Source organism: Pogona vitticeps, chromosome 1, assembly GCF_051106095.1.
Source record: "Pogona vitticeps strain Pit_001003342236 chromosome 1, PviZW2.1, whole genome shotgun sequence".
In the NCBI taxonomy this organism is placed as follows: Eukaryota; Metazoa; Chordata; class Lepidosauria; order Squamata; family Agamidae; genus Pogona; species Pogona vitticeps.
The window spans coordinates 136,275,496-136,291,432 of NC_135783.1; the positions used below are offsets into that span (position 1 = coordinate 136,275,496).

The 15,937-nt window shown below is 43.0% G+C and overlaps 1 protein-coding gene across 3 annotated transcripts in view; it reads left to right on the forward strand.

Annotated features, from left to right (window-relative positions):
* Positions 1-15,937, forward strand: part of GREB1 (growth regulating estrogen receptor binding 1) — a 101,794-nt gene that overhangs the window by 67,286 nt on the left and 18,571 nt on the right. For all 3 annotated transcript variants that reach the window (XM_078388168.1, XM_078388163.1, XM_020802326.3), the window contains exons 12-20: positions 597-725; positions 2,975-3,100; positions 7,998-8,195; positions 8,288-8,471; positions 10,118-10,313; positions 12,244-12,380; positions 13,140-13,479; positions 13,943-14,058; positions 15,551-15,753. In XM_078388168.1, the coding sequence (XP_078244294.1) occupies positions 597-725; positions 2,975-3,100; positions 7,998-8,195; positions 8,288-8,471; positions 10,118-10,313; positions 12,244-12,380; positions 13,140-13,479; positions 13,943-14,058; positions 15,551-15,753 (1,629 nt within the window). The remainder of the gene's footprint in view (positions 1-596; positions 726-2,974; positions 3,101-7,997; positions 8,196-8,287; positions 8,472-10,117; positions 10,314-12,243; positions 12,381-13,139; positions 13,480-13,942; positions 14,059-15,550; positions 15,754-15,937) is intronic.

The window sequence follows — 15,937 nt, forward strand, 5'->3', positions numbered from 1 at the left end:
TTAGATTCCACTGAAGGTGGGCTTTCTGAGTTTATTTCTGAAGGGAATTAAGTATCTGGTCTTATTCAGAAGCAGTTAAACACCTCAAGAGAGTGAAGCAGAGTATAGTGGAGCAATGTTATGAATTCTATACTCTTCCATGAAAAGTAATGTGCTTTAACGTGAAATTGCAGTCGGAATGGTTGCATTTGGTGGCTCTCATCAGTATTCTGCTTTGAATGAATGAATGAATTAATTAAATTTACCCCTAGTGGGGCCTTTGAGGTTGTCTGAGACAGTCTCCTTTCCAGATGCAGACTGGTTCTAGGCCTGCTTTACCTCAGAGAGAGAGAGAGAGAGAGAGAGAGAGCATCTCTGCCTGTTTTTGAGGAAACTCTGCAGCTCATGTAAGGTTGTCCCAGATAGTCTCCTTTCCAGATACTGTACAGACTGGTTCTAGGCCTGCTTTACCTCAGAGTCCCCTGTGCCTTTAGATCGTACCCTTGGGCTTATTGAAATCTTAATCAGTGTTTAGATTTATTTGTGTCATGATTACATGTGAATTGAATTGCACATAACATCCCCTCCCTCCCTGCCTTTTTTTGGGTATCTTTTAGGGAAGTACCAAGCAAGAATCTTGTCTGAAAGCATGCTCACACCTGCGGAGTACCAGAAGGAAGTTAGTTATGAACTTGTTACTGGCAAAGCAGAGGCTTTGGGGGCCTTCTTCAGTTCTCTCTGCCCAGGTATGCTATCCTTGCTAAGAGCACCAGTTGGTTTCCCCCAACCTAGCACCTTCCAGATATTTTGTATTACAACTCTACACGTTCTCAGTCTTTGATTGAACTGGCTGGAGTTGATGGGAGTTCCAGTCCAAAACGTCCAGATGGTGCTGGGTTGTAAGTGGTTTGACACACAACAATGGTTCCACACCTTGGGTCCCCAGACGTTTGTGAACTACAGCTCCCAGAAATCCCATCCAGTGCAGCTAGTGGTGAAGGCTTCTGAGAGTTTTAGTCTAAGAACATCTGGGGACCTGAGGATGGGAACCGCTAACATAGACTATGTTTAGAGAGTCTGTTTATTTATTGGACTTGAAGTCTAGCAGCTTACTGTCAATAGCCTGTTTCTGCTCTGCTCACTAGCTTAAGCTGTAGCAACAGCAGATCAGTCAGTACAGTTTAAGTTTGTTATTCTTCCTGGAGAATAAATAGACCCAGTTCTCCCGACTTAATAAATCTCTCTGTGTTATCAAAAAAACCCGATGTCTCTTTTGGGACAGGAGGACTGGATGCAGGCCTCAACCAGAATGCTCTGGCAAGAACGAGTTTGGCCATAGCAAAATAGACATTGTGGTCTTTTCCATATTGTGCTGTTGGAAAGGGATGTTTGTATCCCCTCCTCTCCACACAGTCCAAGACGGAAATAATGTTCAGGAGCATAAGGCTGATAGAAATGTTTACCACCACAAATGTATCCCATCTGTGAGCGGTTACCACAAAGCATGTTATCCATCATCAAAAAAGCCTGGTGGTAGTCTGCTGTGCATTAATTGGACTTTACAAAACAGACATGTTTGCAAAATTCCCATTTCTTCTTGGCGTCAAACAAGGACATATCTGCTGCTCACCTGATGCAACACAGGATCATCATTACAGGGTTAAGGCCAACTTAGCAGCTTTTGATGCCATCGGCCATGGTATCCTTCTAAGCCGTTTCTCTGGGATGGGATTTGAAGGTACTGTTTTGTATCCGGTCCTTCCTGGATGGGAGAACTTGGAAGGTGGTGCTGGGGGGCTCTTATTTGACAACCTGACTATTGGCCTGTGGTGTCCCTTAGGGTTCTGTTTTGTCCCCTGTGCTATTTAACATATACATGAAACTGCTGGGAGAGGTCATCCAGGGTTTTGGGGTTCGGTGTCACCAGTATGTAGACGACACCCAACTCTGTCGCTCTTTTCCATCTAAATCCAAGGATGCTGTCTCAGTTCTAAATCATTGTCTGGTGTCAGTAATAGACTGAATGAGGCCAAATAAACTGAAACAATCCAGACAAGACAGAGGTGCTCCTGGCCAGTCGAAAACCAGATCAAGGAATAAGGTGGCAGGTTGTGCTGGATGAGGTTACAGTCCCTCTCAAAACACTGTCATGCAGCTTGGGGGCTGTTCCTGGATTCATCTCTGAGCCTGGATGCCCAGGTTTCAGCAGCGGCCAGGAGTGCCTTTGCACAGTTAAAATTAATGCGCCCGCTGCACCTGTTCCTTGAGAGATCTGATCTGGCCATGGGGACACGAGCCCTAAGTTACATCTCATTTGGATTACTGTGATGTGCTCTATGTAGGGCCTGCCTTTGGAAAGTGCTCAGAAACTCCAAAGGGTCCAAAATGCTGCAGCCAGCTTGTTAACTGGGTCTGGTTACAGGGATCACGTGATCCCCCCCCCCCCGGTTGTCCACTGGCTGCTAATCCGTTTCTGGCACAATTCAAATGCCGGTCTTAACCTATAACAGAAAGTGTAGGATTCTCTCCTACCCAAATTAATCCTTCATCTCCCTCCAAGAAACAGCACTGTTTGCAAGTGATATCCCAGTTTGCACATTGTGGCAAGTCAGGGTTCTGTGAAATGGCATCTTATTGCAAAATGCCAGGGAAATAACCTCTGCATTATTGTAAAATTCACCTGTGGGAGGAAAAAAAAGCCAGACAGCTTGTTCTAGCCAGGTGTGGATGCCATGCTAGACAACTATGGAGGAAAGATTTATTATCTATTTAGCTGCTCCCACAGCAATGAGCAGTTTCGAATTCCCAGGTGTCGTGCTATGTGAAAGTGCCCATGATGGGGCTCCACCCGCTTCCTTTAAAAATTATCGGGTCTCCGTAGGGAGGCCTTGAAAAAGTGCTTCAATGTGAATTCGGGGTTCTTGGCTTGACGGTGGCTTGAAGATTCTAGAAGTGTACATTCCATGGTCTAACTTCTTTCCTTTTTTTGCTCTAGACGGTGACACAGATATTTTGTTGGAGAAATTTTATCAAGAAAATCGAGCTCACATGTCGTCATCTCTCTCTGTTCCCCTGAACAAGCCAGCAACCTTGGATGTCGCTGGAGCTGCTGTGTGTACAAGTAAGTGATGGCTCTACCGAATCGGAACTTTGGAAAAAATTATCTTTGCATTTATAACTCTTGGTACCATGTCCTCATAGCCATGATGGGACAGACGGGTGCACCCTATGAGGCACGCTTCCTCTCCTATACAATGCTTTTGGGATTTTTTTTTAAATTCATAGTTTATCTGATAATGATAGTATCTGTTTAAAGAATGGTAGCTGTTTAGAAGAACAGGAGTGATTTAAGAATAGGACTCTCTGAAGACTTGTGAACAAGTCATTATCATAATCTAGAACAGGGGTCCCCAAACCCCAGATCTCCTGCCCCCCCATGCACAGATGTGTGCTCCCCCCCACATACAGTCATGGATGCCTGCCCCCCCCGCACAGATGTACGCATACACGCATGCATAGATTTCCCCCCCCGCTAAACTGGTCTGTGGTGTCAGAAAGGTGGGGGACAGTGATAACCCTGGTAAATCAAAGAATATTGAAATTAGAGGGGTATGATTTAAGTATGGGGTGGCACGCATATGTGTGGTATGGGAAAGATAAGGAACAATCTCATTTTACGGAACATATTGTAAGGAAAGCTTTGGGTCTAGTCTGGTATAAATTTCGAGCACAAACATACAAAAAAATCCCACTATGGGTAGCCCCCCATAGAGGCATTTTCGATGAAAGTGATGAATCAGAAAGGGATGTTGTTAAATTACAAATAATTGCTTAATAGAGAACAAAAGCTAAAAAGCAAACAAGAATTAGAGGAACTAGGGGTGGCAACAGACTGGTGGTCGCTGAACAAACTAGAATCAAGATACAGAAAAGATAGAATTTTGGGCTTTTTTGAAGGTGAAGTACAGGTAGATAAACTCTGGATCCACTCTGATGAGAAAATAATAAAGAAAATGTATACATATCTATTGGAATATGAAATGGAGGATGAGAGGGTGAAGGAGACAATGGTAAGATGGGCAAGGGATTTTGGTTATAATATTGACATTGATCACTGGACAATGATGTGGAAAGACTGTTATAAAATGATTAAGCCAGTTAATTTAAGAGAAAATACCCTCAAAATGTTTTATAGATGGCATCACACTCCCGTAAAGCTGGCAAAAATGTCAGAAGGAAGCAGCAATATCTGCTGGAAATGTAAAAAAAAAATGGGATCTTATTACCATATGTGGTGGTCATGTGAAAAAGCCAGGGCCTACTGGTCACAGTTGTGGGATATGATACAGGGAATTATTCAAAGGAAACTAAATTTTAAACCTGAAATAGCTTTGTTAAGCCTTATGCCAGAGATTACTGATAAGAAAGTTAAATATTGCTTGATGTATATATTGATAGCAGCTAGAACTCTCTGGGCCCAAAAATGGAAAAGTGAGGAGGTACCTACAATGGAGGAATACCTGAAGAAGCTGTTGGACATTATAGAACTGGACACACTATCAGAAGCACTACGAGATCAACCAAGAGACTATGCAAAACAAAGCTGGAACTTAATATATGTTTGGGCCCAGGGTCAGATATGAAGATAGGATAATGTGGTTGGTGAACTGTGTTGGTTTTTTTTTCTTTTTCTTCGTATTTTTTGTTTTTCCCTCAGCTGTGTTTGTTTATGCTTTAATGCTCTCTGAAATTTGGGAAAGTTGATCTATATCGAGGTCTGAACCCTTGTCCTCAAAGGGGGGAGGGTGTGGGGTAGTTTGTAATCCAAATTAATAATAATAATAATAATTAAAAAAAATAAAAAAAAAGGTGGGGGACAGTGATCTAGAAGATTTCTCCCAAGATCTGCTCATTGAAGACTTGCCCTGCCGTTGTTGGTACCTGTATTTGACCAGGTTAGCAAGAGGCAGCCAGAAAGTATCTGGGTGCAATCATCATCATCATCATCTGAGAACCCCAGAGCTGGAAGGGACCCTCTGGACCATCAAGCCTGGCCCCTGCCAAGGAGACACAATGGGGCAATCAAACTCCCAAGCTCTTGACTCCGCAAGCACATACCTAAACCACTGAGCTATCCAGAGGCCCGATTGCTTCACATGTGGTACATAAGTCCAAGGCTTTGACTTTTTGAATGACGTCATTAGCATACTATCCAAAATAAGCAGCCAGACCATTGAGCTAAGAGGAGAACTATTGATACTCTTTTTGAAAGTACATGACATTCTGTCACATTTATTTATTTATATCTCATTTTTCTCCTAAAAAGGACCCAGAGGAGGCCACATTGTTTCAACAAGAGAAAAAAATATATTAAAACAATAATGAAATGTGAAACCTTGATTTTTTTTTTTAAATGCTTATTACTAGGTTTCTGGGAATGGCTCCGAGATGGAAGGATTTGAATGAACTGTATATATGGAGGTGAAGGGGCAATTTGGAATGATGGAAAAACTGACCCCACAAATAGAGCAGACTAAAAGAAGGAAGAAAACATATACTTTTGCCCCCCATATAGCTTCCATTTGTTTTATTTAAATATAATTTTAATAAGTTATTGGTTTTTTTTAATACTCAAGACTTTCCCTGTCTGCCAATGGAATGATCATGATTACAATCACTCTAATGACTTAAAAGATCCTTAAAGAAGCAGCATCTATAGCAACATAACCCTTAAAGATTTAAATATTAGGCCTATGTGTTATGAACTAGAGTCATGCTATTTCTGTTTCAGTTGTATTGTCTGTTTAGCTAGCAATAAAAAAAGCATGTTTGGTTGCCTGACACAATAGGTCTTTGTTTCTTCGGCTGTTATTGTCATGAGCAGTAATACTGGTTGCTTGTTACTAGCCCTAATTGGGTAGTATACAGTTTATGAAATAAATAAATAAAATATATAAATAAACAAGAAAGAGATAATATATAGTGTTGTCCAGGACGAACAAACAAACCCTACCCCAAATTAGCATTCACTTTTTTTAAAAGCACTCACAATATACACAATCAAAGTGGCTTCTTTTTTTGTTCTCTTTCATAAATACCTGGTGGCAAAGGATGAAAACAACTCTAAAAGAATAGAAATATTGCTGTGCACATTACAGTTAACTGGCCAACTGGCCGGCCACATAGGCTGTCACTGCATCCCCATTTCTGCTTTGCCCAGTGTGTGCAACTCAGCATGAGGCACGAAAACTCAGCCAACATTAAAAAGAATAAATTGCTTTTCACAATTTCGTGCAAATCTTTTCTAGGAGCCAGTTAAGAAGTCCTTCCTATAACGACCATTTTAATAGTTTTCCTTTGATTGACCAATAAAAAAGTTAATCTCAAGGGCAGCAAGAAAAACAGAAAGAGGGAACTTCAAGAAGAAGTTAACAAACACAACCTAATATGGACCAGTGGTTTTTCTGAGATGAGTTCTAAAACGGAGGGTACAACTAGATAGCCCAGTTATCCCAGCAAGAGGTTTGGGATATGATATGCCATTTGGGATGATCCTTGCATCCGCCAGTCTTCTTGACCTTTAATGGGAAATTACAAATAAAAAGCAAAATTCCCCCGCCTATCTGTGTTTTGCCTGAGTGGGTTAACGATCTTGAAAAACTAGAAGCTTCCTTTCTGCTCACCATTTATTTTTAATTGTTGCAAACTGACACAGCACATCAGTGATTCTTTGAAAGGGCTTTAAAAAAAGTCATTTCAAAGCATCACGGATGTGTTAGCAACAATTGAAGAGAAATGGAAAGCTTCCTTTCCCTCCCCCTCTACAGCCAAGCAGCTAGAAAGCTTCCCATTTCTCAGAATTTTTAAGCAGCTTCAGCAAAAGGACAGCTAGCCAGCCACTTTCATTCCATCTTAGTGATCACACATGCTGGAACCAGACGAAATGTGAAGCAATTCTAATGGTTCACACACACACACCAAACAAACAAGCAAACCAGCAGTCCCTGTCACGGACCCAAAAAAGATGTTGTTATGCATTGATCAGGGCGGACTGGTTCACGATGATACATCATGTGTTCTAATGGTTTTTGTGGGTTTTTCGGGCTCTTAGGCCGTATTCTGAAGGTTGTTCTTCCTGACTTTTCGCTAGTCTCTGTGGCCGGCATCTTAAGAGGACTGGAGTAGGAACTCTGTTCATGTGCAACGTCAGGAAGAACAACCTTCAGAACACGGCCTAAGAGCCTGAAAAACCCACAACAACCATTAGATCCCAGCCATGAAAGCCTTTGCGAATACATCATGTGTTCGCTGGAAAAATATGAACCAACCCATCCCCAGCCTGGACCAAACTGCAGAACAAATGCCCATCTGATCACACTCTGAGATACCAAATCATCTTAAAAGCCAGACTCAGGAGGTCAGTGTCATTACGAAAATAATCCTTTTCATGAAGAACCAGAGTACAGGAGAAAAAGGACTGTAGCTATAAGTGAAGCCAAGCTTTTGAAACTGGCATTCCTAGACATTTTTCAAAAAAAGGATGAGACAGTTCAGCCAACTTCATTCATATATGAAGAATAACAGAGGGTGTAATTTCTGAAAGAATGGTTTTGGAAATATGAAGACTTGGGACCTTTTCGATCAGCTGGTTCAGGTTTCTACACTGTTTGTGAAGAATTTCAACCAAATATGTCCAAAAAAGATGTGAGGCTACATATCTTGTGAAAAAATGATAATAAGATAGCTATATGCCTAACAACTGAACTGTTCAATGCTTCTAGTAACTTCCGTCAGGTTCTCTTTCCAGCAGGATCATTTATGTGGGATTCCCCACAACAATTAACCCTTATATATCAGACTGGAAGCAGAGAGCTGAAGCAAACTGAGGCATGCCACAAGAGTGTGATACGTACATGCTGTGTAAACAATAAGATGAGCTAAATGTGTGAAGACTTTAAAAGAAAGCTCAAGTCATCAATTAAGGCTCTCATGGCACATTTTGCTTCTACTTGCTCTAGGTTATAACCTCGAGCGGCACCAGATCCGTCCCTTCCAGCTGGCCGTGGCTCAGAAGTTGCTCTCTCATGTTTGCTCCATTGCAGACTCCAGCACTCAAAATCTTGACTTGGGCTCCTTTGAAAAAGTAGATTTCCTCATATGTGTTCCTCCTTCAGAAGTGACCTACCAGCAAACACTCTTCCACCTCTGGCATTCAGGTACATGCAGGCTGAGGCAAACATATAAAACATCACCCTAGCCACCCCCTAGGTTTTGACCGGTTGTGACATGCCCTGTTGTTGTTCTTCAGGGGTTTTGTTAGAGCTTGGCTTGGAGAAGGAGCACCTCACGAAGCAGAGGGTGGAGCAGTATGTCGTAAAACTTGACGCCGAAGCCCCCCAGCATAAGTTCAAAGCGTTTTTACAAAATGCCATGCAGAATCCACACACGCTGTTTGTGCTGATCCATGACCACGCTCACTGGGATCTTGTGAGGTAAGAATGGGATCCTTCTTCAGAACATGTGGGGTTTTTGGAGCACAGATGTTGTTATGAAGTGCCATTGTAATGGATCCTGCAATTATTTGGAAGTTGGTCAGATCACTGGTCTCCGTAGGTTCCCTTTTTAAAGATGCGCTGCCAGTACACTTCTGTATACGCCTGAGCAAGAGACAGTCACACTAATACCATATTTTTGTATTAAATCAGCGTTATTGTCCAATCCATTTGTGTTTTGATGCCTAGTCTAGTAAAGTGTGTACAGTACAGTGGTGCCTCGCATAGCGAGGTTAATCCGTTCCGGATTAACCTTCGCTATGCGAAAACATCGCTAAACGGTAATAAAAAAGCCATAGAAACCCATTGAACTTTGTTCAGTGCGTTCCTATGGCTTGAAAACTCACCGTTAAGCGATGTTGTCCCATAGCGCCGCCATTTTCGCGCCCTCGGTAAGCGAGGGCAGGGCGCGAAAATGCGGCGCGGACCTTCCGGCGGCCATTTTGGAACCGCCGATCAGCTGTTCTCCCGGCTTCGTTATGCGAAACACTTAGCGAATATCGCAAAGCGAAAAACCTCCATAGGGGCCATCGCTGAGCGAATGCACCAGCGATGGCCCAGAGCGCCTCGTTAAGCGATTTCATCGCTCAGCGAGGCGCTCGTTAAGCAAGGCACCACTGTATTTGTTTGTTTGTCTGTGACTATCGAAAGCTTCCAAGGGGATATGCCATAAAACATTCCACAGAAAAATGTGGCATAACATTTGTATACAGTGCCTGCGTTGGGGTAGGGAACATCTCTCCATCCCAAGAGGAGCATGGCATTTCATGCTCCTCGAGGGCTGCATTCCAGGAAGGGGTGGAGGCAAAGGCAAAAAAGGGGAGGTCTTCTGAAAGCCCTTCTAAGGAGCCCCAGACCATTTCACATGGTGAGCTTCTCCCCTCCATGTTTGGGAAAAGGAGCTTAAAAAAAAGGAAGCTTAAAGAATGCCAGGTAAATGTTGTGTTTTGCTTGCTTGCTTGTTTGTTTGTTTGTTGAGTGCATGGCGGTCATTCATCTTTGGTGACCCCCCTGGGCCAAAGGGTGCTGTTTGCCATTCTCCCCCATAGGGTCTGACCAGCATATTTTTTAGTTTAAAGCTCTTACCACTAGAAGAGGGGATTTCATCATTTCTTGAAAGGGGAAATTATTGAATTTTATTTCATTTCCATGTTATTGTATGCTGCCCAGAGCAGTAGCCAGGCTGCTAGATGCACACAGTAAAATTTTGAAAAATAATAAACATGTACTTAAAAATAAGAATTGCTTATTTTTAATGTTAACCATTAACATGGTTAATGGAGGGAGGGGGTAAAGACAGTCCACCTTTTGAGAGCCGCCTTGAGTTCTTTTTTTTTTTTAGGAGAAAGGTGGGATAAAAATATTTTTAATAAATAAATTAAATAAATGCTAAATATCCTGCTTTGAACGGCCTTCCCAGATGCCCTCAAAAGACCAATAGGTCTATTAAAAAAAAGATGTCTCTCAGGTCTTCTGAATGTGGAAAATATAAAAATTAACGAATATCCCCCCCCCCCCATTTTACCCTACAGGTGTATGGATAACCACTGAATTTTTGCATTTGGGCTTTTCTCTCTCTCCCCCAGTGCTGTTCACAGTCTTTATCCTCAGTCGTCAGATCCAGCCATGGGGCTTGTGGACAGACTGCTGAACTGCAGAGAGGTGAAAGAGGCTCCGAATATTGTAACTCTTCATGTGACTTCCTTCCCTTACGCACTCCAGACGCAACACACCCGCATCAGCCCTTATAATGAAATCCACTGGCCTTCGTTATACAACAATGTAAGAAGATCCTCTTAGGATCTATGTGAGCTTTTCCTTTTTTTAAACACCTGGATCATGTTGTTCATATGCTATGACAAAACTGTTCAATAAAATGATGGTGCTTCCACACATATTTCTGGATCTGCAGTCTTTAGACGCGTCTCTTCTGTTTTCCTAATGTCCTTATATAAAGGCTGGCAAAAGACGGCCCTTTGGATTAGAACTTGGAACGTTATTTTGAATGAATACAACAGCATACTGGAACCATCTGTGAATGAACCAGTCTCTGGATCTGAGAGCACCATCATATCTCTCCTCAGTTGTGGGTGACTTCAGCGTGCCATCCTATTCATTCTTCTTAAAAGCCATGATGTAGTGGTACATTTGTAAGCACAGCTGCTGATCTTGACAGTTCTTGTACTCACCTTCCCATACAGAGGGCCACAAAATGCCGCTGGATCATGTCGTATCAGCAAATGTGAAGCAGGTCTTCTGTAAAGCTAACAGAACTTAATTGCCCATTCAAGATCAAGCCTACCCCAACTACTTTGCATTTCAACAGAAATAACTTGCAACAACATTGTCTTCCTCCTAGCTACTGTGAGGATTATACTTAAGGGAAAGGGGAAGCCTGGGTGTGGAGGGAATGGCAGATGATGTCATAGTCCCTGTTACTCAGAAAATCTGGGGGCATTGGTCCTGAAAACCCCAGCTTCACTACACCACTGCTTGAAAGTAACTTTCCAAAGTTCTACAACATACAGTGGTGCCTGGCTTGATGATGTTAATTCGTTCCAGCAAAATCGCTGTAGAGCAAAAACATCGTCAAACGAAACGAAAAAATCCCATTGAAACGCATTGAAAACCTGTTCAATGTGTTCCAATGGGCTGAAAAACTCACCGTGCAGCAAAGATCCTCCATATGGTGCCCATTTCGGTGCCTGTATAGCGAGGAATCCGTCCTAGAAAACAGCGGGGGGCCATTTTGAAAGCCGGCGGCCATTTTGAAACCTGACGATCAGCTGTTTGCTGATCATCGTAAAGCGAAAAATCGGTTCCCGAAACAGGGAACCGATCATCATCAAACAAAAATTGCCCATTTAAAACATCATTTTGCGATTGCAAAAGTTTCGACGTAATGCGGATTCGTGTTACAGCAGGGTAATCGTCCAGCGGGGCACGACTGTATGTTGTTAAGACTGCACCTCCCATCGTTCCTCACCATCGCTTAAGTTTGAGTTGTGACTCCATGTGATCTGGAAAACCACAAGTTACCTGCTCTCTCATTGGATCTTTCACTTTTATTCCCAAACTTCTCTCAAAGGGAGCCCCAGCAAGTCCGGAGGGTTGAGATTTTGAGAACCGTGCATCTATTATTACATCAATCTGTCTATAAAAGTGGTCTTGTTTCAACTAATAGAGTACCCCAGGGTCCCTGCAATCCCAGAGAAGACTCAAGAGGTGTGTGCTCAGTAGGGCAATAGCAGTATTAATGCCAGAAGCAGCCAGAAAGGTGTCCACCCTGTGTTTAACCTGGTTGGCACCCATGTCAATCATGGACTCGATGGTCTTCTCTGCCCCTTCCAACTTCATGATTCTATAATGTCAGATTTTGATGCCAGAGGGCCTGGCCTTGCCTAGTCTACCTGTGTAGCTGAGCCCTCTCTAATGGGGTATGGTTAAGCATTTGGGTGGTCAGGAAAAGTAATATCAGCTAAGGATTGTAAAAGTAACTCTTTTGGATTTACTAAAATTGCAATGGTTGGAGAATGTGCAGATTCATTGTTCAGAAAAAAGTAATGTTTCCAAGCTCTGAGGGAGAATGAGCAAGAGTTTGTTACCACTGTGTGCCTGTATTTCTTTATGCCCGTCGGATATGATTGCATGCATTGATTGCAAAATAATGGCCATAGAAAACCTCTCTAATAGTTGGTCTTATTTGTTTTAGGGCGTAGATTTATATCATGAAAACAAGAAATACTATGGATTGTCTGAATTTATTGAATCGACTCTTTCCGGACATAGCCTTCCACTGCTCCGTTATGACAGCTCTTTTGAAGCAATGGTCATGGCTTTGGGGAAGAGGTAAAACCTTATGCCCTACAGTGTAATCAGAATGCAAGCTTTTGCCTGGGAGTACACAGTTCCATGAACTGGATCTTAAAAGAAAAGGAGTGCCATTTCTATTGTTTGTTGTCCTTTCTGCTCGTAACCAAATACACTTGTTGTCTCGCATATATCATGATGTTTTGAACAGCGACAGTTACACGGCCAGTTCTGTTTTCAGGTTACTAATTAGGGAAATACATTGCTGACACACTGTGATGACTTACGGTTTTAAGCAGTAAAGCTTGTAATTAGGGAAATAAGAAATTATTTCAATGTCCTTCCCAAACAAATTTCCAGCTCCCTTTTTAAAAAGTGCAGCAAAATCCAGGCCTCCTAGCCACTTGGAGCAACTCTTAACTTGAATGAAATATTTTAAAAGAATGGGAGAGCAGCAAATTAAACAAAAATCTTCTGGGCTGCCCCATAGTTGAAAGAACATTATTTCCCTCTTGAATAATAGCCAACATTCAGAAAAGTTATTTTTCCAAGCTTTGATAACAACTAAGGATCATCCCCTGAAAAGCTGGTCCCTCACCAAAAGGTTCACCCCCTTCTTCTGCTCTTTGGGAACCCTAACCATCACCACGAGGTTCCTCCAAAATCTCTCACATTTGGCTGGACCAAAATATATGGCCCAGGCGTAGTTTCATTTGCTGACTGTAAGATTGCTGAAGGGGCTGGTTGTGATGTTCAGCAAGCAAAGAATCGCCTCAAGTTCTTTGTGTTTCGTTCCAGGTTTCCCAGATTACACAGTGCAGTGATCAGAACGTTTGTTCTTGTCCAACACTACTCTGCTGCCATGATGGCAGTCTGTGGGTTATCTCAGATGAAGAACTACACGACAGTGGAAACGCTGGAAATCACTCAGAATCTCATCAATTCTTCGCGGCAGTGCCCTAGCGGACATGGGCTGATGGTGGTGTTGAGGATTCCTTGCACCCCTTTGGCAGCAGTGGCTTACGAACGCCTCAGTCATGTGAGGGAAAGACTAGCCCTCGAAGACCATTTTGAAATCATCTTGGGGAAGCCCAACTCTGGAATCACCATTGGGAAGCACTTCCTGGAGCAGTTGAAGGTAACTTGGGCACAGAAGAACTGGAGTGGCACAGAGTGTGTGATTGCCGGTTAGGGATGGTGGCTGGCAAGAACACCAACCTCTGCTGATCAATTACATCCATTAAGTGACCAGTTGGGATCTTAGCCTATGTGGTATGGAAGGACATCATAGCAGTCTAGGCTGCTGTTTCTGAATAGCTGGTCTCACTGTCCATGTATTTGCCCCTCTGGCCTCACGGCTGAGACATCTGACTGCCATGAAGCTTTCTGCCTAACTGTAGGCAAAGACTTCCCAGAATCCCTCAGCCAGCATGAGGGGATTCTAGGAATTATGTCATCTTAAATGGCACTTTTCCAAGCATTAGCCATTAGGTTGACCAGGTTCCATCTGCAGCTGTAGTCATTCATATACCGATTGTGGTTGTTGTTGTTGTTGTTTTTGGTATGTATGTATGTATATGTTTTTTCATATATTGTGACAGATTTGGCAGAAAATTGAGGATGCTGAGTGGAGGCCTCAGACCTATTTGGAGCTGGAGGGTCTACCTTGCATTTTGATCTTTAGCGGAATGGACCCTCAAGGGGAATCCCTCCCAAGGTAATAATTTTGCACTGGGAATTACTCCCATGAAATAAAGCTGATTTCTTTCTGATTACAACCTCTTGCTGCCACTAATCATATGAAGTCTATTAACACATGGCAGCAATTCTGGAGCACTTAAAACAGATTAGGACTGATAATAATAATAATTAGTATTATTTATTTGATTTGTATACCGACCACCTTTTCTGTGGCCAGCCCTCATGAATGTTAGCTTCTCAGTTTCATGGAACCTCTTTAGGGTTTCGCATGCAGCTCTTGGAATTTCAGGATGTCCAGTATCAGTAAAAATCTTATTTGTTTTGTTATTTATGTTATGTGGGTTTGCACCACTTCACCATTTCCCAAATTCTTTGCATGGATCTTACCTCATGACATGGCTGGTTTTGAAGCTCAAGCCTTCAACAAAGTCATTTTCTCTCCATAGCCACAAAGGTCCAGAAATATCAATTGACTACACTGCAGTTAAGCTGTGGTTTATGTCAGCCATGGTTTATTGCATTAGCCTTAAATTGTCCTGCAGATAACCAAGCCACAGTTTTTCTCTTGTTTCTGATCTTGCTTGTTTCTCTTGTGTATGTGTGTTTTTTTTTAGTTTCCATTTTAGGGTAGGCAGTTAGGGAGACAAGCAAGAAGCAAGCCACAATTCCGGATTAAAATGTGACAAAAGTCATGGTTTGAACAAGCCAGACAGCCTAAGCCAACAACAAGTGGTGGCTCCTAATGGTGGTTTGTAGGATGACTAACAAACAACCAACAGAGAAGGGAACAGATACGTGTTTTGGTTGTTGTGTGTTTTTCGGGCTCTTTGGCCGTGTTCTGAAGGTTGTTCTTCCTAATGTTTCGCCAGTCTCTGTGGCCATGGGCATCTTCAGAGGACAGCACTCTGTGCTCTGGGACACATCTGGAAGCCTACAGGTTGAAGAACAGAAAAGAACTCAACGGTTCTACCTTCTGTGACTGTTTCTTCATCTTCATTGTCAGTGCTGACAATGACAATTGTCACCAGAGCACAGAGTGCTGTCCTCTGAAGATGTCGGCCACAGAGACTGGCAAAACGTTAGGAAGAACAACCTTCAGACCACGGCCAAAGAGCCCAGAAAACCCACAACAACCATTAGATCCCGGCCATGCAAGCCTTCGTGAATACATAGATACGTGTTTCTTTCCCTAGGTGGATCATGAGTAATAAGTTTGCTGTTCCTCACCCAGTTGTGTAGCTTTCTGTGCCAGATGTGAGAGAACCATGCTGAAAACCTTTTGCTCAGGTTATTCTCAGTGCAACCCGCAGGCAGCAATTGCCCGCCTGCCTTGTTTGTGCTAATGTTCACTGGACATTGATGACTGCAGCGGTCACGGTAGGGTTGAAATGCCAGAGAGACTGGGCGTTTTGCTTCACTACGTACTGCGGAAAGGAAATGAGAACATTATAACGGGAGGAATACTGCAAAAATGTGTGCACTTTCTCTCATTGGCCTCTCCCCGCAAGGTCCTTGAGATACTGTGACCTGCGTCTGATCAATTCCTCGTGCTTGGTGAGAACAGCCTTGGAGCAAGAACTTGGTTTGGCAGCCTATTTTGTCAGCTCTGAAATCCCGGTGGAGAAAGTTGTTGCGAGCAGCGATGTCCTAGAGAGTGATCCCGAGAAGCTGAGCAGCACCGACAATGAAGATGAAGAAACAGTCACCGAAGGTAGAACCGTTGAGTTCTTTTCTGTTCCTCAACCCGAAGCCCTCCAGATGTGTCCCAATGTCCACCATTCTCTGCCTAGACATCAGACTGAATGGGATGATGGCAAATGTAATTAAAAGCATCAGGGGTGGTGGTATCTGAGGTTGGGGGGGGCACTGAGCTAAAAGAGGTTCTGCTTGGCAGA